A 24,475-nucleotide genomic window follows, 5' to 3' on the forward strand; every position below is an offset into this window, starting at 1 on the left:
CCCGCGAGCCCCCCATCTCCCGCTGCCCGGCCCTCCCCGACCCCGACCCCCCCGCTCCACCTCCCCGCCCCGACCCCCCCCGCTCCCCCACCCCCTCCTCCCCCCTGACCCCCCCCCCCCCCCGCCCGGCGCCCCCGCCCCGCCCCTCCCCTGCCCGCCCCGCCCCCCATCGCCCCCTGCCCCGCACCCCCATCTCCCCCTGCCCGGCGCCCCCTGCCCCCCATCTCCACCTCCCCCGCCCCCCCCGTCTGCCCCGCCCGGCGCCCCCCCGCTCCTCCCCTGCCCCCCATCTGCCCCGCCCGGCGCCCCCCGCCCCCCATCTCCACCTCCCCTGCCCCCCCATCTGCCCCGCCCGGCGCCCCCCGCCCCTCCCTTGCCCCCCATCTGCCCCGCCCGGCGCCCCCCGCCCCCTCCCCTGCCCCCCATCTGCCCTGCCCGGCGCCCCCTGCCCGCCCCGCCCCCCATCGCCCCCTGCCCCGCACCCCCATCTCCCCCTGCCCGGCGCCCCCCGCCCCCCATCTCCACCTCCCCCGCCCCCCCCCCCGTTCTGCCCCCGCCCGGCGCCCCCCCGCTCCTCCCCTGCCCGCCCCACCCCCCATCGCCCCCTGCCCCACCTGGCGCCCCCCCCGCCCCTCCCCTGCCCGCCCTGCCCCACATCTCCCCCTGCCCCACATCCCCGCCCCTCCCCTGCTCCCCATCTGCCCCGCCCGGCGCCCCCCTCCCCTGCCCCTCCCCGGCGCCCCCCTGCCCCTCCCCGGCGCCCCCCGCCCCTCCCTGCCCCCCATCTGCCCCCGCCCGGCGCCCCCCGCCCCTCCCCTGCCCGCCCCGCCCCCCATCGCCCCCTGCCCCCCGCCCCCCTGTCCCGCCCCTCCCCTGCCCCCCCATCTCCCCCTGCCCCGGCGCCCCCCGCCCCCCATCTCCCATCCCCTGTCCCCCCCGACCCCCATCTCCACCTCCCCCGCCCCCCATCTCCGCCTGCCCGGCACCCCCTGACCCCCATCTCCCCCTGCCCGGCGCCCCCTGCCCCCCATCTCCCCTCCCCTGTCCCACCCGACCCCCCCCCCGGCATCCCCCGACCCCCATCTCCGCCTGCCCAGCACCCCCCCGCCCCCTATCTCCCCTCCCCTGTCCCACCCGACCCCCATCTCCCCTGCCCGGCGCCCCCCATCTCCCCCTCCCCTGCCCCCCATCTCCCCCTCCCCTGCCCCCCATCTCCTCCGCCTGGTGCCCCTTGCTCCTGCCCTCCCTGCCCCAGTTCCCCCTTCCAAGCCACCCAACTCCCCGCCCGGTGCCCCACGTTCTCCCAGCTGCCCCGGGTCACTGACGGGGACCTGTCTTCCCCCCCAGCCTGGCGCCGGACGCCCGGCTGAATCCCCATCGCAGCGTCTGGGCACAGGCAACTACGACGTCAACGTGATCATGGCGGCGCTGCAGAGTCTGGACTTCGCGGCCATCTGGTGGGACAAGCGCCGGTGAGAGGGGGCAGGCGGGGGGCAGATCCCCCCCCCCGTCACATCGCAGAGGCCCTGGTGCCATGTGTGACCCAGCCTGGCTCCAGCTGGCTCTGAGAGTAGGGCGACCAGGCAGCAAGGGTGGAAAATCAGGACCGGGGGGGGGAGGGGGGATGGATAGGTGCCTATATAAGACACAGCCTCCCCCAAAAAAAATCAGGACTGTCCCTCTAAAATCGGGAGAGGCCCACGTCGGCCCTGAAATACCCTGGGCCTGGAGGATGCTCCCTGCCGCCCCGGGGCCTCCTTGTCCGTCTGCTTTCCCCTCCCCGCTGTGTGTCCACCATCGTGTCCCCCTCTGGCTGTTTCTCTGGAGCAACCCCTCCTTCGGTCTCGGTGTAACCCCTAATTCTGCCCCCCCGCCGGCAGGCCCCTGGAGCAGCTGGTGCTGAGCCGGGTCTACGGCTTCATCGTGAACGTGCCCTCCAACGTGTCCCTGGGCTTCGTGTCCCTGCCCGTGCGGCGTAAGCACTGGATCGCCGGTGCGCCAGGTGGGAGCACCTACTACAACCTGGACTCCAAAGCTGAAGGCCCGGCCTGTGTCGGCGGAGAGGGGGAGCTCAGGTGTGGGGGATGGGTTGGGGGTGGCAGGGATGTGGGGGCGGGGAGGGGAGCTCAGGGGTGGGTGACGGGCAGGAGGATCTGGGGGCAGGGAGGGGGAGCTCAGGGTGGGTGATGGGCAGGGGTGGGGAATCTGGGGGTGGAGAGCTCGGGTGGGTGACGGGTAGAGGAGCTGGGGGCGGTGTGGGTGGAGCTCAGGGTTGGGTGACAGGCAGGGGGTGGGGGGAGCCGGGGCAGGGAGGGGGAGCTCAGGGTAAATGACAGGTGGGAAGTGGGTTGTGAACAGTGTAACACTGTTGTGAAAAAAGCAAACCTCATTCTGGGCTGTAGCAGCAGGAGTGTGGTAAGCCAGAGACGAGGAGTGATTCTTCCGCTCTGCTCCGTGCTGAGACAGTCTTGGCTGGAGTATCGGGTCCAGTTCTGGGCGCCACGTTCAGGAAAGAGGTTGACAAACTGGAGAAAGTCCAGAGGACAGCAAGAAAAAATGATGACAAGTCTAGAAAACATGAGCTCTGGGGAAAGATTGAAGACCTGGGGCTTGTTTAGTCTGGAGAAGAGAAGCCGGAGCGGGGACATGCGAACAGTTTGCAAGTACAGAAAAGGCAGTTACAAGGAGGAGAGAGAAGAATTGTTCTTCCGAATCTCTGAGGACAGGACAAGAAGCCGTGGGCTTAAATTGCAGCCAGGGGGGTTCAGGTTGGACATTAGGAAGAACTTCCGAGCTGTCAGGGTGGTGAAGCACCGGAATAAATTGCCCAGGGCGGTGGTGGAATCTCCGTCACTGGGATTTTTAAGAGTGGGCTGGACAAACCCCTGTCAGAGACGGTCTAGATAATACTTAGTCCTGCCGTGAGCGCAGGGGACTGGACTAGGACACCTCGCAAGGTCCCTTCCAGCCCTACGGTGCTATGTGGGGGGGAGAGGAGGGTGGTGCAGGCATGGGGGGGCAAGCGGGGGCAGGTCACGGAGAGCTGTGGGGGGGAAGGGGGCACGGGCAGAAGTGGCTGGAGTGCAGAGAGCAGAGCTAAGGTGCGGGGGGGAGGGCATCGGGGTCTGGACGAGGGGGCCGTGCAGGGCAGGAGCGTGGCGAGATGTGTAAGACGGGGTGCAAAGCAGGGGCTGCTCTGACCCCCGCCAACTCCTTGCCCCTCCCCCAGGGCTTTCCTGCAGGATTTCCTGTCCCAGGGCCCCTGCGAAGTGCTGTTGGTCGTATCCCGGGCCGTGGAGGAATCCGGCGGCTGGTTGAACCCGAGTGACTCTGCAGATACCAAAGATCCTGACTGTTCGTAAGCAGCCTCGCCGGGGGGTGGGGAGGGGGGCAGGACCCACACGCTGAATCCAGCTTAGGCACAGCCCTCCCTGCCACTGGCATCAGATACCCCATCCCACCTGCCCTGAGGAGTGCACGGGGGGGGGGCCCTTCACCCCACGGGCCCTGCAGCCGGAGGAGACACCGTGGGGCCACAGGAGAAGCTGGCTTAGGGTGCCCGGCCCCATTTCCCTGGTGCCTGCTGGGCTTGCTACAAGTACTTGCAAAGTTTATGATAAAGGACACAACGCTGACGCTGCCTTGGTGTCATTGCCTGGGGTGGGGACGGTGCCGGGTTTCTTTGCGGGGGGAGGAAAACTGAGGGCAGCGCGGGGGGTGGGAGCAAGGGATGTGGGGTCGGGGGGGGTCACCCAGCTGAGACTTTGAGATCCCTGGGTTCTATGCTGCTAAGGTGCAGACAGGCCCTTTCCGCTCCTCACACCTTTGGCACCTGCTTCCAGCCCCCCAGGGAAGGGTCCCAGCTCCCTGCCCCCCTCCCTTACTCAGTGAACCCCCGGTGAAGATGGTGCCTGTGTGGCAGGTTGGAGCCCCCTGGCGATTGTGCTTTCACCACTGGGGAGGTGTCTTTGTGGGGGTGGGGGGACTGGGGCTGGGCTCCGTCTGGGGCTGGGGCCTGTCGCTGGCCGGGGAAGTCCCTGGGGCTGGGGGCGGGCGCCGGCTGTGGAGAGCTGCGCGTTGTGTGCCAGGCACGTGGCGGTCTGTGCCCAGACTCGTCTCTCACCCTCCGCCCGCGCGGGGCTCTGGAGCAGGTGCTTGGGAACAGCTGGCAGCAGGAGCCGCTTTTGGGGTCAGCCCGGCCCTGTCTCCGAGGAGGGAGGTGGGGGGGGGGGCCCGGGCCCCCCGCACCTGGAGCAGCGTCACCAAGGCCTGGCAGCTGTCGGTGTCGCTCAGTGGCACCGTCCCAGCTGCCACTCAGCCCCGGCTCCCTCCCCCTCCGCCGAGTGCCAAACGCACAGCTCGGGGCGGAGAGACGGACCCCGCCTTAGCTGGCTGCCGGGGCTGCGGGACCCTCGCCCTGCCGCCCGGTGTGGGGCCGGGGCCTACGAGCCATGCTGTCCTCTCCGGCCGTCGTGCTACACCCGTACAGCCTGCCCGTCTACCCGCAGGTGCCCCAGTGCTATCCCGGCCTGGTTCAGGTACCCGCTTCCCATCTGTGTGTGTGTGCGTATCTGTGCCCCCCCGGCAGTGACCGGCCAGGCCCGGGAGCCAGGAGCCCCCCGGGGGGAATTCGAAGGGGCGTCTGTAACACCGCGCGCCTGTCAGCACCGCGGGGAGATAACCCCTTGCTCCCTGGATTCCTCGTCTCCATTCGGGGGGCCTCCGTCTCCCGGGAGGTCAGATAGCGGAGACGGGGTGGCCATGTATGGGAAGAGCTATTTGCAGCTCTGGGGGAAGGCTGGAGAGGTCGGGCCTAGTAAATTCAGCTTCTCCGGGTCTGAGAGTTCCCCCAAGGGCTGCAGGATTCGCGCCTTCTGCCCTTACCCTTGGGGGTTTGACCTTCGAGCAGAGGGATGCTCGCCCACCTCTGCAGCGGGGCAGGAGCCCTTGCTGGTCTGTGCTCCCCCTGGCCTGGTTAGCCCCGATGTAAGTCATGCTCAAAGGTCCCCGCCCACGCCACCCCCCTGCTCTCTCGCTGGAACCCCGCTGTGCCTTGGGGCTGCATGGAGGGGACTGGATGAAAGGGGCACAGCTCCATCTCCCAACAAAGGAAGGGGCCAGAAACCCACAGCTCGGGGGGGATAACCAGCTCCCAGGGGGAAACTTCCCCCAGCAGCTCCCTCGGGTCGGGGTTTTGCCCCCAAAGCAAGAGGAAGCAGGGGCGCCGTCCTTTCTGCTTCCAGCCTGTCACGCTCTGGCTGATCGCATTCGCCATATCAGTGGCAGCCCGTGCTAAACTTGTGCTCTCCGCACAATCATGTAGCAGGGAGTTCCACAGGTCAAGCCGGAGGGGCATTTTTCTCAGTCCGGTCTGAGTCTGCTGCCGTGGTGTTTGGCCAACTTGGCCCCTGGATGTGGCTTTCCAAGATGGGGCAGGTAGCGGCACCCCCACCCCCAATCCCTGACCCCTTGCTGCACCTGTCTCCCCCCCCCATGGGCACCTCTCCCGAGACCCATCGCCGATCCCCGCCCTTCGGAGCCTGTCCCACGTGGGAGGGGGGCTGTTGTCAAGTGCGACATGAAGGGGGGACCCAGCCCCTAGGGAATGGGGGGAGCTGGGGACATTGTGTTTATGCAGCCCTGCCCCCACTCCCGGGTTAGAGACACCCCAGGGGCAGGGGTGAATGGGGGTTTGTGGCATCCCTGTCCCTCCCCCATCTCTCCCACTCCTCAGGGGACCGGAACGCAGAGGGGCAGGGCCATGGCCTTTGTCTCCCCCCACATCTCCCCCTCGGCCCCCCTCCCCACCAGGCCTTGAGTGATTGGGGAAGATGTTGCTATTTATATCCAGCCAGATGCCTTGATAGCGGCTTCTAAAAGCAGCTGTTGGGGCTCGGGGGGGGGAGACGTGGATGGGAGGGTCTTATCTATGTATGAGAGGCTGGGCCCCACATGGGGGGTGAGGTTGGCAGATTAAGCCAGTGCTTAGGACCTGGAGCAGCAAGATCCCCCCCCCTTCACTTTTTATTCTAAGAACCTGCCTGTTTTAGGATTGTGGGTTTTTTTTGGGGGGGGCAAATATTCCTGCTAAGGGCCCTCACTGGGCCAGTGCCGGCTCTGATTTTATCCCCCCTGCTCCCAGCATTCGGAGCGACCCGTCTGCAATAACCCCCCCCCCAGCTGCAGCTGTTCCCCCCGCTCCGTCAGAGCTCTGCCTCAGGCCCCAGCCGCTTCTCGGGGACCCTCTGCTGCCCCGCAAGGAGGACCCCCGGGGGCTGTCGTCTCCACAAAACTGTCCCGCGGACCGCTCGCCCCGTCCGCTTGACAGCGGTTGGCTTGGGACGCATCACTGCGGCCGAAAGCCGTGGGGAAGGAGCCACGGGCCCTGCCTCGAGAGCGGGAATGGGGGAAAGCCTGGCGGGTTAAGAGGAAACGTGCCGGAGCCGTATAAACCAGGGGTGGCCAAACTTGCTGCCCTCCGAGCGGCCCACGGCAACCTTCAGAGGCTTCAAAATCACGCCTGCCGGAGCTCGGGGCTTCTGCCCGGTGGTGGGGCTCGGGGCTTCTGCCCTACAGGGAAGGGGGGCCCAGGGCTCTGCCCCATGGGAGGCGCCTGCCGGGGCTGAAACCCCCAGGCCCCTCTCCCCGCAGGGCAGAAACCCCAAGTCCCCCCTCCAGCCTGGTAGGCGGAGAATGGGCAGGGGCGTGGGGGTGGGGGGGGGCTCTATGGGTCACACTTGCACTGCTAAAGAGCCACACGTGGCTTGCGAGCCGCGGTTTGGCCACCCCCGATTTAAACCCTCAGCTCGGCCGTTACGCCGGCTACGGTTTTGGCTCACCAGACGTTTTCCTGCCGCTTCATTATACAGTCATTCCCCCCCCCCCAAAAAAAAGGGTGTTTGGGGTGGGGGGAACCGACCCCATCTGGAGCCCAGGGGACCCCAAGTCTTAGCCGGAGAAGTCAAGTCCGGGCATTTCGGCCTCTGGCAGGCCCCGCGCGTCAGCCCAGGCCCAGCCGCCAAGTCGGCGAATGATGCTCCGAATCGTGGCCGGGGCCTGGTGGTGCAGCAGGTGCCATGGCGTGAAGGCAGCGGGGGGGCCGGTCCCCGCGGGGGCCGAACGGCGCTGGGGGCTGAAGCCCCTTTACCCTGCCGGACGGGGACCTCAGGGCCAGGGCTGTTCCCATCTAGTGCGAGTGGCTATTACAAAGGAAACAACCTCCCCAGTCGCCACCCCGGTTAGCCCAGCGGGGCACAGGGCCGGGCACGGACCGGCTGAACCCGGAGAGGTTCAGATCCCAAAGGGGTGGTTGGGGGGAGGCAGGTGTTGTCCGTGGGGAGGGAGAGAGGGTATGTGGGGGGGAGGTCAGTGTGTGTGTGTGTGTGTGGGGGGGGGATGGAAGAATTCTTCTGTAAGGAGAAGGAGGAGATGGGGATGGAGGGGGATGGAGGGAGGGGTGGGATGATGGAGGGAGGGGTGAGTGGGGAGATGGAGGGGTGTGCAGGTGGGAGGGGCGGAGATGGATGGATGGAGGGAGCAGTGGGGGGAGGGGTGTGTAGGGGGATGGAGGGAGGGGTGGGGATGGATGGAGGGAGGGGTGAGTGGGGAGATGGAGGGGTGTGCAGGTGGGAGGGGCGGAGAGGGGTGGTTGGAGGGAGCAGTGGGAAGGGAGGGGTGCGGAGGGAGATGGAGGGAGGGTGGGGATGGATGAGGGAGGGGTGAGTGGGGAAATGGAGGGTGTGTGCAGGTGGGAGGGGGTGGAGAGGGATGGATGGAGGGAGCAAGTGGGGGAGGGAGGGGTGTGTGCAGGTGGGAGGGGTGCGGAGGGAGCTGGAGGGAGGGGTGGGGATGGATGGAGGGAGGGGTGAGTGGGGAGATGGAGGGGTGTGCAGGTGGGAGGGGGCGGAGAGGGATGGATGGAGGGAGCAGTGGGGAGGGGTGTGCAGGTGGGAGGGGTGTGTAGGGGGATGGAGGGAGGGGTGGGGATGGATGGAGGGAGGGGTGAGTGGGGAGATGGAGGGGTGTGCAGGTGGGAGGGGGTGGAGAGGGATGGATGGAGGGAGCAGTGGGGGGAGGAGGGGTGTGCAGGTGGGACGGGTGCGGAGGGGGATGGAGGGAGGGGTGGGGATGGATGAGGGAGGGGTGAGTGGGGAGATGGAGGGGTGTGCAGGTGGGAGGGGGCGGAGAGGGATGGATGGAGGGAGCAGTGGGGGAAGGAGGGGTGTGTAGGGGGATGGAGGGAGGGGTGGGGATGGATGGAGGGAGGGGTGAGTGGGGAGATGGAGGGGTGTGCAGGTGGGAGGGGGCGGAGAGGGATGGATGGAGGGAGCAGTGGGGAGGGGTGTGCAGGTGGGAGGGGTGTGTAGGGGGATGGAGGGAGGGGTGGGATGGATGGAGGGAGGGGTGAGTGGGAGATGGAGGGTGTGCAGGTGGGAGGGGGCGGAGAGGGATGGATGGAGGGAGCAGTGGGGGAGGGGTGTGCAGGTGGGAGGGGTGTGTAGGGGGATGGAGGGAGGGGTGGGGATGGATGGAGGGAGGGTGAGTGGGAGATGGAGGGGTGTGCAGGTGGGAGGGGGTGGAGAGGGATGGATGGAAGGAGCAGTGGGGGGAGGGAGGGGTGGGGATGGATGGAGGGAGGGGTGAGTGGGGAGATGGAGGGGTGTGCAGGTGGGAGGGGGCGGAGAGGGATGGATGGAGGGAGCAGTGGGGGAAGGGAGGGGTGTGGAGGGGGATGGAGGGAGGGGTGGGGATGGATGGAGGGAGGGGTGAGTGGGGAGATGGAGGGGTGTGCAGGTGGGAGGGGTGGGGATGGATGGAGGGAGGGGTGAGTGGGGAGATAGAGGGGTGTGCAGGTGGGAGGGGGCGGAGAGGGGTGGTTGGAGGGAGCAGTGGGGAAGGGAGGGGTGCGGAGGGAGATGGAGGGAGGGGTGGGGATGGATGGAGGGAGGGGTGAGTGGGGAGATGGAGGGGTGTGCAGGTGGGAGGGGGTGGAGAGGGATGGATGGAAGGAGCAGTGGGGGGAGGGAGGGGTGGGGATGGATGGAAGGAGGGGTGAGTGGGGAGATGGAGGGGTGTGCAGGTGGGAGGGGGGGAGAGGGATGGTTGGAGGGAGCAGTGGGGGAAGGGAGGGGTGCGGAGGGAGATGGAGGGAGGGGTGGGGATGGATGGAGGGAGGGGTGAGTGGGGAGATGGAGGGGTGTGCAGGTGGGAGGGGGCGGAGAGGGATGGATGGAGGGAGCAGTGGGGGAAGGGAGGGGTGCGGAGGGGGATGGAGGGAGGGGTGGGGATGGATGGAGGGAGGGGTGAGTGGGGAGATGGAGGGGTGTGCAGGTGGGAGGGGGCGGAGAGGGATGGTTGGAGGGAGGGGTGAGTGGGGAGATGGAGGGGTGTGCAGGTGGGAGGGGGTGGGGATGGATGGAGGGAGGGGTGAGTGGGGAGATGGAGGGGTGTGCAGGTGGGAGGGGGTGGAGAGGGATGGATGGAGGGAGCAGTGGGGGGAGGGAGGGGTGTGTGCAGGTGGGAGGGGTGCGGAGGGGGATGGAGGGAGGGGTGGGGATGGATGGAGGGAGGGGTGAGTGGGGAGATGGAGGGGTGTGCAGGAGGGAGGGGTGGGGATGGATGGAGGGAGGGGTGAGTGGGGAGATGGAGGGGTGTGCAGGTGGGAGGGGGCGGAGAGGGGTGGTTGGAGGGAGCAGTGGGGGAAGGGAGGGGTGCGGAGGGGGATGGAGGGAGGGGTGGGGATGGATGGAGGGAGGGGTGAGTGGGGAGATGGAGGGGTGTGCAGGTGGGAGGGGGGGAGAGGGATGGTTGGAGGGAGCAGTGGGGGAAGGGAGGGGTGCGGAGGGAGATGGAGGGACCCCTCACTTCCCGCCCAGTCCCCGGGGAGCAGGGTGCTGCGTTCACCCCCGCGCTTGGGGTGGGGGCCAGGGGGCAGCGAGTAGGGCGGGGGCTGGGGCAGGGACACTGACTCCCCAGGTCTGTGAGGGGCAGGTTCTCCCTGGGAGGGGGTACTGAGGGGGGGTGTCCCGGGGGGCCCGGCAGATCCTGCAGCTGTCGGGCTGCTCCCTGGAGGGTTAGAAAATCCTCAAACAGCTGAAAAAGGCCATAGCCCAAATAGGGTCTGGGGGGCGGGGGGAGGGTCGATAAGGGGCAGCCAATGGGACGCCCCCCCACAGCCCCTCCCGCTCCCCATTGGCTGCTGCTAGGAGGGGAGGGGTCTGCATCCCCCTGGCCTTATAGCCCCTGGGCTGGGGGACAAAGGCTACATCCCCCCAGCATCCCCCAGCCGGGCCGGGCGGCCCCAGGCAGCTGCTGGGATGGGGCTGGTGCTCAGTGTAGGTGGGTCGAGCGAGGCGGGCGGGGAGCCAGGACTCCTGGGTTCTCTCCTGGCTCTGGGAGGGGAGTGGGGGCTGTTGGGTTAGAGCGGTGGGGGCGGGGCAGGGCTGGGAGCCAGGACTCCTGGGTTCTCTCCTGGCTCTGGGAGGGGAGTGGGGGCTGTTGGGTTAGAGCGGTGGGGGCAGGGCGGGGCAGGGCTGGGAGCCAGGACTCCTGGGTTCTTTCCTGGCTCTGGGAGGGGAGTGGGGGCTGTTGGGTTAGAGCGGGGCCTGGGAGCCAGGACACCTGGGTTCTCTCCTGGCTCTGGGAGGGGAGTGGGGGCTGTTGGGTTAGAGCGGGGGCGGGGCGGGGCTGGGAGCCAGGACTCCTGGGTTCTTTCCTGGTTCTGGGAGGGGAGTGGGGGCTGGTGGTTAGAGCAGAGGGGGGCCAGGAACCAGGACTCCTGGGTTCTTTCCTGGCTCTGGGAGGGGAGTGGGGGCTGGTGGGTTAGAGTGGGGGGGATAGGAGCCAGGACTCCTGGGTTCTCTCCCCAGATCTGGGGGTGGGGGAGGTCTAGTGATTAGAGCAGGGGTGGGGGTGGGGAACCAGGACTCCTGGGTTCTATTCTCAGCTCTGCCATCGTCGATGTCCGATTGTTACTCCGGCCAGGGGGCCCCTTTCTCCCCAGTGCCAAGTGGGGACTGGGGAGGGACTGGCCCCCTGCTCCGGGTCTCACTTCTCCTCTTCTTTCCCCCGGCAGGGTAGCCAGGATGCAGCTGCCCCCGCCGACCCCATGACTCAGACGTACCCCGCCCCGTACCCCCCGGCCCCGGCCCGGCTGGCCCCGCCGTTCCGCCCGCCCGGCGCCCTGCAGGACTACCCGCCGCAGCCCCCCGCCGAGCACGCCCTGTGTCTCTACCCGGCTGGCCAGCCCCCCCCGGAGCACGCCGCCCCGCCGGAGCCCCTGGGGCCAGCCCTGCCTCCTCCCCCCGCGGTGAGTGCCCGGCCCCCTTCGCCCTCCCACCCCCTCCTTCTGCTGAGTGTCTCAGGCCCCACCCCCAGGTATCCGGGTCCCCTTCCCTGTGCCCACCTTCCCGCTCCCCCCAGAAACCCCTCCCTCGGGAATCTGGCCCTCTCCGGTGTCAAGAGGGCAGAGATGTTGGCATGGGGCCTTGGTAGCTGGAGGTGGCCTAAAGGCTCTGCCCCCCAGGGGGTGGGTCGGGGCATGGTTGGGGCTCACAGTGCTGTGGCTATTCTCTGCCCCCCAGGGCCCATAGGGGGAAGATCGGGGGGGGCACTATACTGTGTCTGTTCTCTGCCCCCCAGTGTCACCCATCGGAGGCGTATTGGGGGCATGGCTGGAGGGCACCGGTGTCGACTCCGTAGCGGCAGAGGGGCTGGGCTTGCCCTGGCCCATGTGGGGCTGGGATCTGGGGCCACGGGGGATGGGAGGAATATGGCCTTGGGTCCCTTTCCAGCCCCCCCTCTGGTACTGGTGCCCCCGCTCGGCCCACGCCAGCCTAGGGAAGGGGTTAATCTCCCCAGCCTGGGGTGATGGGGGCCCAGGGGTGTTTGGATCTTAACCCCCCACCCCCCCTCCTTGCCTGGACCCTCAGCTGCCCAGATCTGTGCGTTTGTGGGGGGAAAGGGGGGGCACGGGTAACCCACACCCCGAGACCCCTTGGAGATAAAATGCGTTTACGCCACAGCCTTGGCTGACAGCCAGGTGCCCTCAGCCCCAGAGGCCCGAGGTTCGGTGTTACACATGCCCCCCGCCTCACCCAGTGCTGGGGGTTACGGTGACCCCCTCCCCCCCCCCCCCGGTCCTCCGGTCTCGGGGCAGCTGGGCGTCCTCTGGCCTGGGCTCCGGAGCTCTCTGCCCATATTGGGTCATGGAGTCGCCTGCCCTGCCCGGATCGGATTCCCCCCCCCCACACACTGCCGGCAGCTGTTTATCTCCACATGGAACAAATGGTGCATTCCTGGCCCCCCCGACCCCCCCACGCCCAGCCACAAATGCACAAACAGCTCCGGGAAGGACGCGGTGTCCTCAGAACCCCAGTGGGAAACAGGGGCCACGCCCCCCCTTCCCTCGGGAACCCAAGTGAGACACTTCCCTGCCCTAGGGAGCCCCCCTCACTCCCCCCGAGAGTCTGCCCCCCCTCGTCATCTGGGCTGCTCATCAATCCGGATCGTGCCCCTGCTGCTTGGGGTCCCCAGGCAGACAGCACGGACATGGGGGTGGGGGAGAAGGTGGGTGGCTGCATGGATTGCCCTTGGACACCCCCTAATCCTGGGGCTGCTGATTCAGGGCTGGAGCCCTGAGGTGGGTGCTGAGAACCAGTGCCCCCCTTCCCTCACCCCCTTCACCCCGGGGCTTTTGCACTGATTGGGGATCTCTGGTGCCCCCCCACCTGCCCCCTACACCCAGAATGGGGTGGCACAGAGCCCTCCACTCCCCCCTACTCAGCCCCCCCCGCAGATTTCAGATGCCTTTGTGCCATAGAAACAGTCCCCCACCCCCCCACCCCGCTCTGCTCAGCAGCAAACGACCCTGCGGCCCCCCCCTCACCAAACCAGGGGTGCAGCCCCCTTGCCAGATGAGAGCCTTCCAGCCCTGGGGTGAGAGCGACGCCGAGGGACCAGGGACGGTAAATGACGCAGCAGCCAGCAGCGCGGTACCGATCACGGGACCCCGGGAAGGGGCTGGGGGGCAGGAGAGCTGCGTACCGTAGATGGGGGTTGGACAGCTCCCCCAGGCTGGGGTGTGTGGAGCGGGATTCCAGGAGGTCCGGGCTGAGTCTGGAAGGAGCTTGGGGGCAGCAGATTGTGAAGGGACCTTTGTAGTTGTGGGGGGGGAGGGTCCCCCAGAGTCCTGGGTTTGTTGGAAGCCGTCGCTCGGGCACTCTCTGTTTGCAGCACCTTGTGGAGCCAGCAAGGGGGGGCCGTGCCCCCCCCAAAGGCAGACGCTTTTCCCCCCTTGCCAGGCTGAGCTGGTCGCTTTAGACCCGTGACATCAGCATTGCAGCCCCCCCCACCCCCCCGGTGCCCCCCAAAATCGTGAGATGAGCAAAACAGCCAACAGCGGGTTCTGTGCACTCGGCCTCAGGTCCCGTTTCCCACCTTTTCTCCTCAGCCAGGTGGGCGAGAAGCATCCAGGTTTCTGAGGGGTTTTTTTATGGTCAATGCTTGTTGAGATCGGCTCATAATCACATGACTCTGAGACCTGGGGATTTAAGAGAATGGCCAAATAGCGGGAGAGTTTGCAACAATGTGCTCGAATCCCCTACGGACTCCCGACAGACTGGGTCTCGGGGATTCAGCGCCGACGTGGGGGGTGACTGGGCAGGGCATGTCTACACTATCAACTTCAGCTGGCCAAGGTTCCTGCCTCCCTCCTGGGAGCCTCCCTGCAGCTGGGAGTGGCTCTTTTCCCTCCTCTTCCTCCTCCCCGCCGAGCATGGAGCCTGGCCGGGGAGTGCAGGCAGTTACGGGGGCCACGCGGACCCTCCACCTGCCCATGGTGCAGGGCAGCTGAGAACAACCCCTGACCTGTGTCCCCGGCCCCGGGCTCCCCGCCCGGCCCAGGACAGGTGGAGTTGGAGGGTCCATGCCGGCACCCTACAGCTCCCAGCCTGGCTCCTATCATCGCGGCCCCCTGCCCCCCACGGCCGGAGCCAGGTCAGGGAGAGCTGCGCGGGCAGCTGTGGGGAGTCTGGGTCCCTCCACCTGCCCTAGGCAGGGGTCCCGGGCGTCGGGGACACAGGCAGGGGGCTGCTTTCTCCCCAACCCCACTCCGGCTTGGCTGGGGGCAGGGCCTCTGGGGCGGGGGTCAGGCGGGCCCAGGCCCTTGGGGGAAAGGGGAGGGGTTTGGGGGGGCCTCAGGGTGCCCCCCACTTTTGGAAAGGCTCCAGGACCCTTGCGTGGGACCAAGGCTGTAGTATGCACCCTGATGTAACTGCTTAAGCTCTGCAGCCGAGCGTTCGCCTCCTGCCCGCCGGGAAATGGGTCCTCGAGGCCTGGCTTGCAATCGGAAAGATCTTTGCCCGTCGAGTGGCACCTGGAACCCCCCCGTGAGACGCTGCGGCTACGCCCAGATAAAAGCAGGGCCCGGCTCTCATGGTGGGGGTGTTGGGAACTTTATCCACCTGGAAAGGCTGCAAAATTCACCCCGCCCCCGAGCCACGCCCGCCAACCTTCCCAGCCCGGCAAGGAGGGAAGGCGGCGAACGCTCGCGTGGGATAAGATCCCCGGGGCGCCCGTGCGAGGCCTGGCGGGGGGCGGTGGGTTGTTCCTTCTCTGAGGGCCTCTTCTTCTGCGGCCGCCGGCGGATCTGACTCCTCTTGGCTCCTAGCGATGTGGCGAATGACTCTGTCTCTTCCCCCCCTCTCCGGCTAGGGTCCCCCCGGGGTGTTGGCAGCGGTTCTGGCAGATCTCCCGGCAAAAGCAGGTTTTTGTTCCAGGCATCTTGGAATTCGTCACGTTTCTCGGGCCTCGTAGCATTAATCCGTGATCCGCCTCGATCATCCCTACTCACCCCCGGCGCCGCACCTGCCTGCCTCAGTTTCTCTCTGCACCCCTCACCCCCCCCCCCCATCCCCCCTCCCGGCTGGATACCGTCCCTGGGCTTCGGTGGGGGCGATCTCGGTTGAACTTGTCTTTAAGAGTGGAGCGACTCCAGGGCTAGGTGACTGGTGCGTGCAGAGCTGGGGGAGGGAAAGGGAGGGCTGGTGGGCGGGGGGGGGGCATAGCTGGAGAGAGGGAAGCTGCCTGGGTCAACCCCCTTGCCCAGGGCAGAGCATCGGGTTTGGCTGCAGGGCATCTGACCGTTCATGTGGCGAGGGAAAGGGACGTTTCAAACAATCGTGCGCACACACAGGCCGGCGTGAACATATTGCACACCCCCCATGGGTGTATGCACATTGCACACCCCTGCACGCTGCACGGATGCTGCACACACCCGCGTGGTACGCGGACGCACCGACACTTCACATACAGTCAGGCCGTGCATGCACGCCCCTACTCCCAGGCGTGTGAGCTGAGTGTGCACAACCCACGCTTCACTCCTATGCACGGGGGTGTTCGCACTGCAGATACCCCTGCTGCGTGAGCATTGCACCCCCCAGACCTGCACATGCCCACTGTGTGCACACGTGTTCCCCCCCACGCACCCTCACCTGGTGGGGCTGGTACATGGGCATGTGTGCATCCCCCCCCCACGTGCACGCACACCCGTGCACGCCCACGTGCACACACATCCCCCCCCACGCACGCGTGAACGCAGGGAGAAGGTTAAAGACAAGTTCAACCCCGTCTCTCCAGCCGGGTTAATCAGTTTCACGCCTTCTGACCTGGCGGCTGTGCTCCGGGCGGTGGGCGACACCCTCCCGGCGGGCGGACGGACCCCGGCTGCGGCATCTTGGCCCGTGCATTGGAGGATGTCTGAGATCTGAGGCCTTGGGCTGAGCTGAGCCGTCTGCATGGACAGAGGAGAGAGCGTCCGTCCCTGGGGGCGGGATTCCTTCAGCTCCTAGCGCAGTGAAAAAGCCGGTCCCGGCCCCCTCTCCCCCACTAAACCCCCCTGCTTCTCTTCACTAACTGCCTTGCTTGTGCCGGCGTGTGTGCTCCGGGTACTAACCCAACAGCCCGGGACCTCTGGGTGTGTTCATGCCTGCTCCCCGAAGGCGGGGATCCGAGCTCAGCATCTTGCGCCCAGCAACGGGGCACACCTGGCTCTCGGCGTGGGCCCATGGAGGCTGGGAGCCAGAGGCCCTGAATCTCCCTGGATCCCCTCTCCCCCTCGCCCCGGCTTGTACGCTGACGGGGCCGGAGACCCCCTGCTCCTGGGCCTGGGAATCAGGAGCCAGAGCTGCCGTCTCGGTCCCGGCCGGCGTCGATGCCGGGGGCCCAGGGGCCCGTCTCCCCGGCTGGGGCAGTTCTTCAGGTCCTTGGATCCTGGTTCACACGCCACGCTGCAGGGGATGGAGGGCGTGGGGACGGCACTTGCAGCTCCCCCAGCAGGTTTCAGTGGCTCAGAACCGACTATCTGAAGGAACATGGGCGTGAAACACTGAACCTGCAGTGAAATGGTCAAGGCTGTTCCCCTCACAGCTCCCCAGTGCAGAGGTGCTGCAGGCAAGGGTGGTCAGGGTGGGAGGGGAAAGGGGAATATCAGTTGGGAGAGGTGTAAAAGGGACTCCTGGGGTCCCAGGGTGGATAGCAGGAGATCCTGATGTGGTGGCAAAGGGAGGGAGCGGTCACAAAAATGAAATGCCTGTAAACTGCATGGAAACTTTTTAAAATCCCCCTGATAGAGGCTCCAACTATATGAATCCCCTAAATTTAAAGAAAAAGGTAAGAGGACCCCTCCCCCCAAAACAAACAAACCCTGTGCCCATAGCTAAATAACTGAGGTGTGATTAGACACGAGAGGACGTCTTTCAAAAACCAGAAGTCAAATTCTACTGAGGAAAATAGAAGCATCAACTCTGGCAAGTCAACCGTAAAGGTAAAATTAGGGAGGCCAAAAAAGAATTTGAAGAGCGGCTAACAAGACACAAAACTAGCAGCAAAAAAAATTTTTAAAGGACATCAGCAGCAGGAAGCCTGACAAATAATCAGTGGGGCCACTGGCCGATCGAGGTGCTAAGGCAGCCCTCAAGGACGACAAGGCCGTTGTGGAGAAGCTAAATGAATTCTTTGCATCGGTCTTCACTGCGGAGGATGGGAGGGAGATTCCTACACGTGAGCCATGCTTTTTAGGTGACAGATCTGAGGAACGATCCCAGATTGAGGTGTCAGTAGAGGAGGTTCTGGAACAATTTGATACATTAAACAGCAATAAGTCACCAGGGCCAGATGGGATTCACCCAAGAGTTCAGAAGGAACTCAAATGTGAAATCACAGAACTGATAACTGCGGCAGGTAACCGATCGCTTAAATCAGCCTCTGGACCAGGTGCCTGGCGGAGGACTGATGTATCTCTGATTTTTAAAAAAGACTCCAGAGGCGATTCTGGCAATTACAGGCCGTTAAGCCTGACGTCAGTAGCAAGCTCTAGTAAAGAACAGAATGATCAGACACACAGATGAACATAATTTGTTGGGGAAGAGTCAACGCGTCTTTTGTCAAGAGAAATATAATCCCAACTTCACATCCAAAACGAGGGGATCTAAATTAGCTGCTGCCACTCAAGAAAGAGATCTTGGAGTCATTGGGGAGAGTTCTCTGAAAACACCCACTCCGTGTGCAGCAGCGTCAAAAAGGTGAACAACGTTAGAAACCACATGGAGATGGATAGATAAGAAGACAGAAAAGATCATAATGCCACCATATAAAGCCATGGTCCGCCCGCACCTTGAATACTGCGTGTAGTTCTGGTCGCCTGATCTTGAAAAAGATATATTAGAATGGGAAAAAGTACAGAGAAGGGCCACAAAAATGACGAAGGGTATGGAACAGCTTCCAAACGAGGAGAGACTAAAAAGCCCGGGCCTGTTCAATATAGAAAAGAGACGTTTAAGGAGGGGATACGATAGAGATCTATAAAATCACAAAGGGCATGGAGAAAGGAAGAAGGGAAGTACAAGAACCAAGGGTCACTCAGTGTAATTAATAAGCAGCAGGTTTAAAATAAACCCAAGGAAATATTTCTTCATACAGCGCACAGTCAACCTGTGGAACTCCTCGCCAGGGGATGTTGTGAAGCTCAAAAGTAGAACTGGGTTAAACAAAAGGAGATAAATTCATGGGGGATAGATCCATCAATGGCTATGAGCCAAGATGGTCAGGGATGCAACCCCATGCTCTGGGTATCCCTAAACCGCTGTTTGCCAGAAGCTGGGAATGGGCGACAGGGGATGGATCACTTGATGATTCCCTGTTCTGTTCATTCCCTCTGGGGCACCTGGCACTGGCCACTGTCGATAGACGGGACACTGGGCTAGATGGACCTTTGGTCTGACCCAGTCTGGCCGTTCTGATGGGATCCCATTGTGGGGGTTAACGGGGAATTCCAGGGGAGGGGGGATATCAGGGAATCCTGGGGTGTGTGTGCATGTGTAATGGGATCCTGGGGCTCCAGTGGGGGTTAGCCGGGGATCCCAGCGTCTCTTTGCCCCAGCTCTGTCCGGTTTATCTCTTGGGGTTCCCTCCAGCCAGCTGAGGAGAGTCCCGCAGCCGCTCTCAGCCCAGATGGCCAGGAGGCGGAGAGCGAAGACGGCAAATCCCAGCCCAAGCGGCTGCATGTCTCCAACATCCCCTTCCGCTTCCGTGACCCCGACCTGCGGCAGATGTTTGGGGTGAGTTCCACGTGGGGGTGTAGAGCTCATGGTCCGGGGGTTGAGAGATGGGGTGTGTGTGTGAGCGAGCCCCGTGGTGATGAGGGGACAAGGTACCACCTGTGGCCCAGATGGCCTCGGGGGGGGGAGGGGGGGTTTGTAGCACCCATGGTCCGTGGGTGTGTGTGACACCCAGGGCCCTTCTAGGGCCCCACAGTTGGTCAGGGCTCCACTGGGTTCTGGAGGGGTCGGTCACTGATTCCTGTCTTGTCCTCTCCGCCCGCCCGCCCCCCTTTTCAAGCAATTCGGGAAGATCCTAGACGTGGAAATCATCTTCAATGAACGTGGTTCTAAGGTGCGGAGGTGCCGGTGTGGGCGGGGGACGGGGGGGGCGGGAGGGGGAGGTCCCAGCAGGGGCTGGTGGTGGCGGGGGACGTTCCTGGCCTTGCTGAAAGGGTGGGGGGGCAGCCGCTGGATTGTCCGGAAGCGGAGCCCACCCAGTGGGCAGCGCCCGCCCGCCGTGGCTCAGGGGCACGGTTGGGTTTCTGCAGCCAAGGCTTTGCCCCGGGCTGGCCGCGGCGCTGACCCCCGTGCGGGAGGGCCCAGAAGGGCGCGAACCGGGACGTGGGGCAGGGAGGGACGCGGCGTGTGTGTGTGTCACTGGGCGGAGGAGGAGCTGTGTGGGGTGGGAACCCCTCGAGCCCGAGGGGGACAAAAGAGGGGGACGTGGCAGGGTTTAAAAGCCCCCAGCGGGGCCTGGCCAGGGCAGCCCCATGACCCCTTGTGTCGTCCCCCCCCCGTAGTTTCCCCCCTCCCCAGCCAGCCGCGGGCTCATCCTTCCCCGGCCTCTCCCCGCCCTGCAGGGTTTCGGCTTTGTGACCTTCGACAGCAGCCAGGACGCCGACCAGGCGCGAGAGAAGCTGAACAGCACCGTTGTGGAGGGCAGGAAAATTGAGGTCAGTGCCCCGTGGCGCGTTGGGGGGGGAACCCAGGTGGTTTCACTCGGGGGGGGGTAGCTTTGCTCTGTGCCCGGCTGGTGTGGGGGGGGGATGTGTGTGGGGAGCTGGCACAGGGAGTTTGCTCGGGGGCCTGCAGTACGGGCGGGACCCCCTGCACGCAGGGCAGGGGTGGGGTCCGGTGTCTTGGCTCTGAGCCCCGGGGCGGTGTGTGGGGGGGGCAGGCTGTGCCGTGACCCCAGACTCGCTCACCTCTCCCTCCCTCCCCCCGGCAGGTGAACAACGCCACGGCCCGTGTGGTCACCAAGAAGCCTCCGGCAGCGCCTGCGGTGAACGGTACAAGGGGGCGGGGGCGGGAGGTGAGGTGTGGCTCCCCCTCCCCCACCCCCGGCAGGGCCCCCCCCGCCCCCCAGCCTGGCTCAGCCACGCTGCAGGCCCCTCCTGCTGCTGGCCCCCGTCCGACGGCAGCCCCTGTCTCTGACGTGCCCCAGGCAGGGTCTGTGGGGAGAGGCCGGTGCCCTGGGCCGACCTGGGGGGGGTGTGGGGGGGGAGGGGCAGGGAGGGAAGGGGGGCTGGGGCCCCTCCGTCCGCTCTGATGCTCCCCCTTCTCTCTGTCTCCCTCTGCGGCTAGGTTGGAAGATCAACCCCTTGGTTGGCGCTGTCTATGCCCCCGACCTCTACACAGGTGGGACTTCTCCTCTCTCCCTCCTGCCCTTGTGTCTCCCCAGCCTGCCCCCCCCCGGCCACATCTCCATCCTCCTGGCCCGTCCTGCCCCACGAGGATTTTCTCTGGTCCTGCCCCCACTACGTCCCCTGTCACCTGCTTCGCCGTGATGCCCCCCATCACGGGCGGCGGGTGACCCCCCCCCCTTTCAGGGAGGCTAGCCCCTCCCCTTTCAGCCTGAGGCCCTGCCCCTACATCTCCCCCCCCGCCCCCGGCCGGAGCCCTGAGCCCCCTCCACCCCCCACCATGGCCGGTGGCTGGCCCGAGCCCCCACCAATTTTGCGGGAGGGGGGAGCGAGGGCTGCAGCTCAGGGCAGAGCGTGGGGGGTGGGGCCCCACCCCTCCCCTGGCCGATTATACCCACTGCCCATGCCTGCCCCTCCCTGTCCCTTTCCCATCCCCCAGTCGCCCCCTATATCCCCCCCGCCCCCACTCACACCCTGCGGTGCTGACCATCTGCTCTGTCCCCAGTGGCCACCATCCCCTACCCGATGGTGGCCCCGGCAGCACTGGCCTATCGTGGGGGCCTGCGGGGCCGTGGTCGAGCCATTTACAGCCCTCTCCGGGCAGCTCCCGCCCCGTCGCCCGTCCCTGCCTACGGGAGGTGAGCCAGCGGGGCCGTGGGGGGTGCCGGCGGGAATGGATGTTTGGGGGGGGCGTGGGGCGTGATCCTGGTGGTCGGGAGGGCGGAGGGGGCATAGGAATAAAATTTTGGAGGGGAACTTTCTGTGCCCCCCGCGGCCGGAGGAGCTGGAGCTGGGGCGGGGACGTAGGGGAGGGCGGAGTCAGTGCTGGTGGGGGGCTTACGGCCGGAGCTGACGCATCTCCTTTCCCCACAGTGTGGTGTACCCGGATGGGCTGTACGGCACCGACGTCTATGTAAGTCCCTGGCGCGCTGGTGGGCGTGTTGTGTGTGTGTGTGTGTGGGGGGGGGGTTTATACCCGGACTGTACCAGTGCGGGGCACGTCTCCCCCCCTCCCTCCCCCCCAGGTCCCCTGTCTCTCTGGGCTGCTGCGGGGTCATCCCGGGCTCCTGAATCCCTGCCCCACACTCCGGGAGGGGTGTGTGTGTGGGGGTGGGGGTGGGGGGGTTATACCCGGACTGTACCAGTGCAGGGCACGTCTCCCCCCCTCCCTCCCCCACGGGTCCCCTGTCTCTCTGGGCTGCTGCGGGGTCATCCCGGGCTCCTGAATCCCTGCCCCACACTCCGGGAGGGGTGTGTGTGTGTGTGTGGGGGGGTGGGGGGATTATACCCGGACTGTACCAGTGCGGGGCACGTCTCCCCCCCTCCCTCCCCCCAGGTCCCCTGTCTCTCTGGGCTGCTGTGGGGTCATCCCGGGCTCCTGAATCCCTGCCCCGCACTCCGGGAGGGGTGTGTGTGTGTGTGTGGGGCGGGGGCAGCTCAGATTGTGCCAGCGTATGGGGCTGGGGTTTGGGAATCCGCAGTGGCCAGGGCTCCGTCTGTCTCAACCTCAGAGGGAGGAAAAGGGGAGGGGTTACAGCCTGAGACTGGACCCTCCCCCCCCCCGCACACACCCCCTTAGTGCCCTCAGTGCCCCTTTCCTCCCTGGGGTGCGCACGGAGACTCCTGCTCCCCGGGAATGAGCTGGCGGACGGAGCCCTGGTCCTTCGTTGTGGAACAGGAGCGATTAGGGAAGCTGCCCCCCGCCCCTGCCGTGCTCTGCCCTTGGAGGCTGTCACGGGTGGGGGTGCAGGACCCAGGGGCTCAGGACCCAGGGCTCACCCCCCTTCCCGGCTGTTTCAGGGCTATGCAGCGTACCGGGTGGCACAGCCCCCCGGGGCGGCCGCAGCCGCAGCGGCGTACACCGACGGGTAAGTGTCGGGGCGAGGGGAGTACCAGCCAAGGGCGCCGTAGAAGCGGGGGCCCCCCCGCGCCCCCCGAGGCCAGCGCGCCCCCTCCCCGTCCCCCGTCCGGCAGTGCGCCGGCTGCCCTCTCTTCTGGCGCCCGCAGCAGCCCCTGGTGGGCGAAAGGTGTAACTGCAGCGCCTCCCCCGGGAGAATCAATTGTTCTGCAGGGGGAGAAAGTAATCGGGAGGGGACATGAATGCTGCCCTTATGTTCCTTTTTTTAAAAGTGCGGGGCCCGTTTTTTGGAGTGGGAGGGGCAGATTCCCCGCCGGTTCTGGCACTGGTGCGACCAGCTCCTCCTCGCGTAGCTGGCTGTGTGGGCGTGGGCACCCGCGCGTGCTCACTCCCGAACACCGGCCTCTGCTCGGTTCCCCCAGGTACGGCCGGGTCTACACCGCGGCGGATCCTTACCACCACGCCGTCGCTCCAGCCTACGGCGTCGGAGCCATGGTGAGCAGCAGCCGGCGGGACTCCCCGGCCCGCGTCGGGACTGCCCCCCAGCCCCATTCCTCTCCCTGTCTCACCCCACGTCAGGCTGGCACGTTCCGGCGCCCTCGCCCCCTCCCTGCCTCACGGGTGGCCCTGCTCCTCCCTGGCAGAGGGTCTCCCTGAACACGGCCCCCAGCCGACAGACTGGTCCTATCCAGGAAGGGGGCTCTGCTCGCGGGCTGAGGCGGTTGCCTGGACAGATCCGCTCATGCCCTTAAGCCCAGCCTGGCAGCCTCCCCCACCCTGTCCAGAACACCAGTCCCATCTGGGAGACCGCTCCCCCCAGACCCTGCCAGGCAGCCCGCCCCCAGACACGCACTCCGCCCTGCCTGTGCTCCCTCCCTCTCTCACCCCACCCATGCCCGCTTTGTGCCCCCTTATGCCCCACCCCACCGAACAGCTGATGCTAATGGACCCTTCTCTGCCCCGGCAGGCCAGCCTGTACCGCGGAGGGTACAACCGCTTCACGCCGTACTGAGGAACCAGGGGCTGCGAAGGCCGGCGGCCGTGACGGGAAGGGGCCTGGGCAGTGGGCTCTGAGATCTCGGTGTGGATAGGGACAGGCCGGGGGGGGCACTTTACATCAAGTCCCCTGCTCCCAACACAGAGTGTCCCGGACGGGTCGGGACACCCAGTCCAGCCCTAGCACCCCAGACCCGTTACGCAGAATCCCCCTGTGGAACTCACCTGGCCCCAGCATCTGTTACCCAGATCCTGCCTGGCCCCGGTCCCCTGGCCATAGAGACAATGGGGTTGGTACATGCAGAGAGGGGAACACCGCTGCCCACCAGGGAGTGGAGATGAGGGTGAATTTGGCCAGTGTTTAATATCTGACGCCTGCATCACACCCGGGGCCGTAAGGGGGTTACCGAGTGGGGCTCGGTCTTTTTGATCAGTGGTCCTCAACCCTCCCTGCTGACCGTACCCCGTTCAGGTGTCCGATTTGTCTTGCCTACCCCCGTGTTTCACCCCTCTTAAAAACGACGTCAACCTGCTGAATGTGCTCGCCCCAGGGTTTACACTCAGCTGCTGCTCTGGTCAATATTTCCAACCCCTCTGGGGTTTTTAGAGCATGTTGGGGCATGGGAGGGACATACTCTCTGAGACTTTTAGCCCTGGCTTGCACACGTGAGTAAATGTCTAATACAGTGTGAATCCCCGCGGTACGTTACCGTAGAATACAGTCTAGAGAGCAGCATAAGCCAGGCCTCGTCTGTATGAAATGTTAACGACTTGGCTGGTGCTTTTTATGTCACCTGCTGTAAAACTGGACAACTAGCTAGCTGAGTGGACGTACCCCCCAGAAGACCTCAGCATCCCCCCCCCCGGTTGAGAACCACTGCCGTAGAGGCGGGTGAAAAAAGAAAAGCCAGGGAAATTCTAAACCTGGGGCTCAGAGGCTCCTGGACTTTAAGGTCAGAAGGGACCGTGGTGATCGTCTAGTCTGACCTCCTGCACAACGCAGGCCGCAGAATCTCACCCGCCCACTCCTGTAACAAACCCCTGACCTGTGTCAGAGCTACTGAAGTCCTCAAATCGTGGTTTAAAGACTTCAAGGTGCAGAGAATCCGCCAGCAAGTGACCCGTGCCCCACACTGCAGAGGAAGGCGAAAAAACCCCAGGGCCTCTGCCCATCTGCCCTGGAGGAAAATTCCTTCCCCACCCCAAATATGACGATCAGCTAAACCCTGAGCATAGGGGCAAGACTCACCAGGAAGGAATTCTCTGTAGTAACTCAGATCCCACCCCATCTAACATCCCATCACAGGCCATCAGGGCCCAGGATCGTGGCCAGAGGCCTCAGCTAAGCAGGGAAGATGGGACTGAATCTCCAGCATCTGGCC

The 24,475-nt window shown here is 65.5% G+C and overlaps 2 protein-coding genes across 2 annotated transcripts in view; both read left to right on the forward strand.

The window, feature by feature from the left end:
• The window catches only part of ASPDH (aspartate dehydrogenase domain containing), a 10,064-nt gene extending 6,429 nt beyond the window's left edge, over positions 1 to 3,635 (forward strand). The window contains 4 exon segments of the mRNA XM_077840202.1: positions 1,348 to 1,382; positions 1,385 to 1,472; positions 1,881 to 2,075; positions 3,230 to 3,635. Of these exon segments, the coding sequence (XP_077696328.1) occupies positions 1,348 to 1,382; positions 1,385 to 1,472; positions 1,881 to 2,075; positions 3,230 to 3,362 (451 nt within the window). The 3' untranslated portion in view covers positions 3,363 to 3,635.
• Positions 3,636 to 4,451: 816 nt separating this feature from the next.
• LOC144278938 (RNA binding protein fox-1 homolog 1-like) lies at positions 4,452 to 23,132 on the forward strand. Its single transcript, XM_077840326.1, has 12 exons — positions 4,452 to 4,538; positions 11,075 to 11,308; positions 18,471 to 18,614; positions 18,895 to 18,948; positions 19,457 to 19,549; positions 19,825 to 19,885; positions 20,181 to 20,234; positions 20,745 to 20,877; positions 21,113 to 21,152; positions 22,040 to 22,107; positions 22,520 to 22,592; positions 23,065 to 23,132. The coding sequence occupies exons 1-12, from the start codon at positions 4,452 to 4,454 to the stop codon at positions 23,107 to 23,109; spliced, it is 1,086 nt and encodes a 361-aa protein (XP_077696452.1). The 3' UTR covers positions 23,110 to 23,132.
• Positions 23,133 to 24,475: the final 1,343 nt, after the last annotated feature.

The sequence above is a fragment of the Eretmochelys imbricata genome, chromosome 23 (genome assembly GCF_965152235.1).
Source record: "Eretmochelys imbricata isolate rEreImb1 chromosome 23, rEreImb1.hap1, whole genome shotgun sequence".
Lineage (NCBI taxonomy): Eukaryota > Metazoa > Chordata > Testudines > Cheloniidae > Eretmochelys > Eretmochelys imbricata.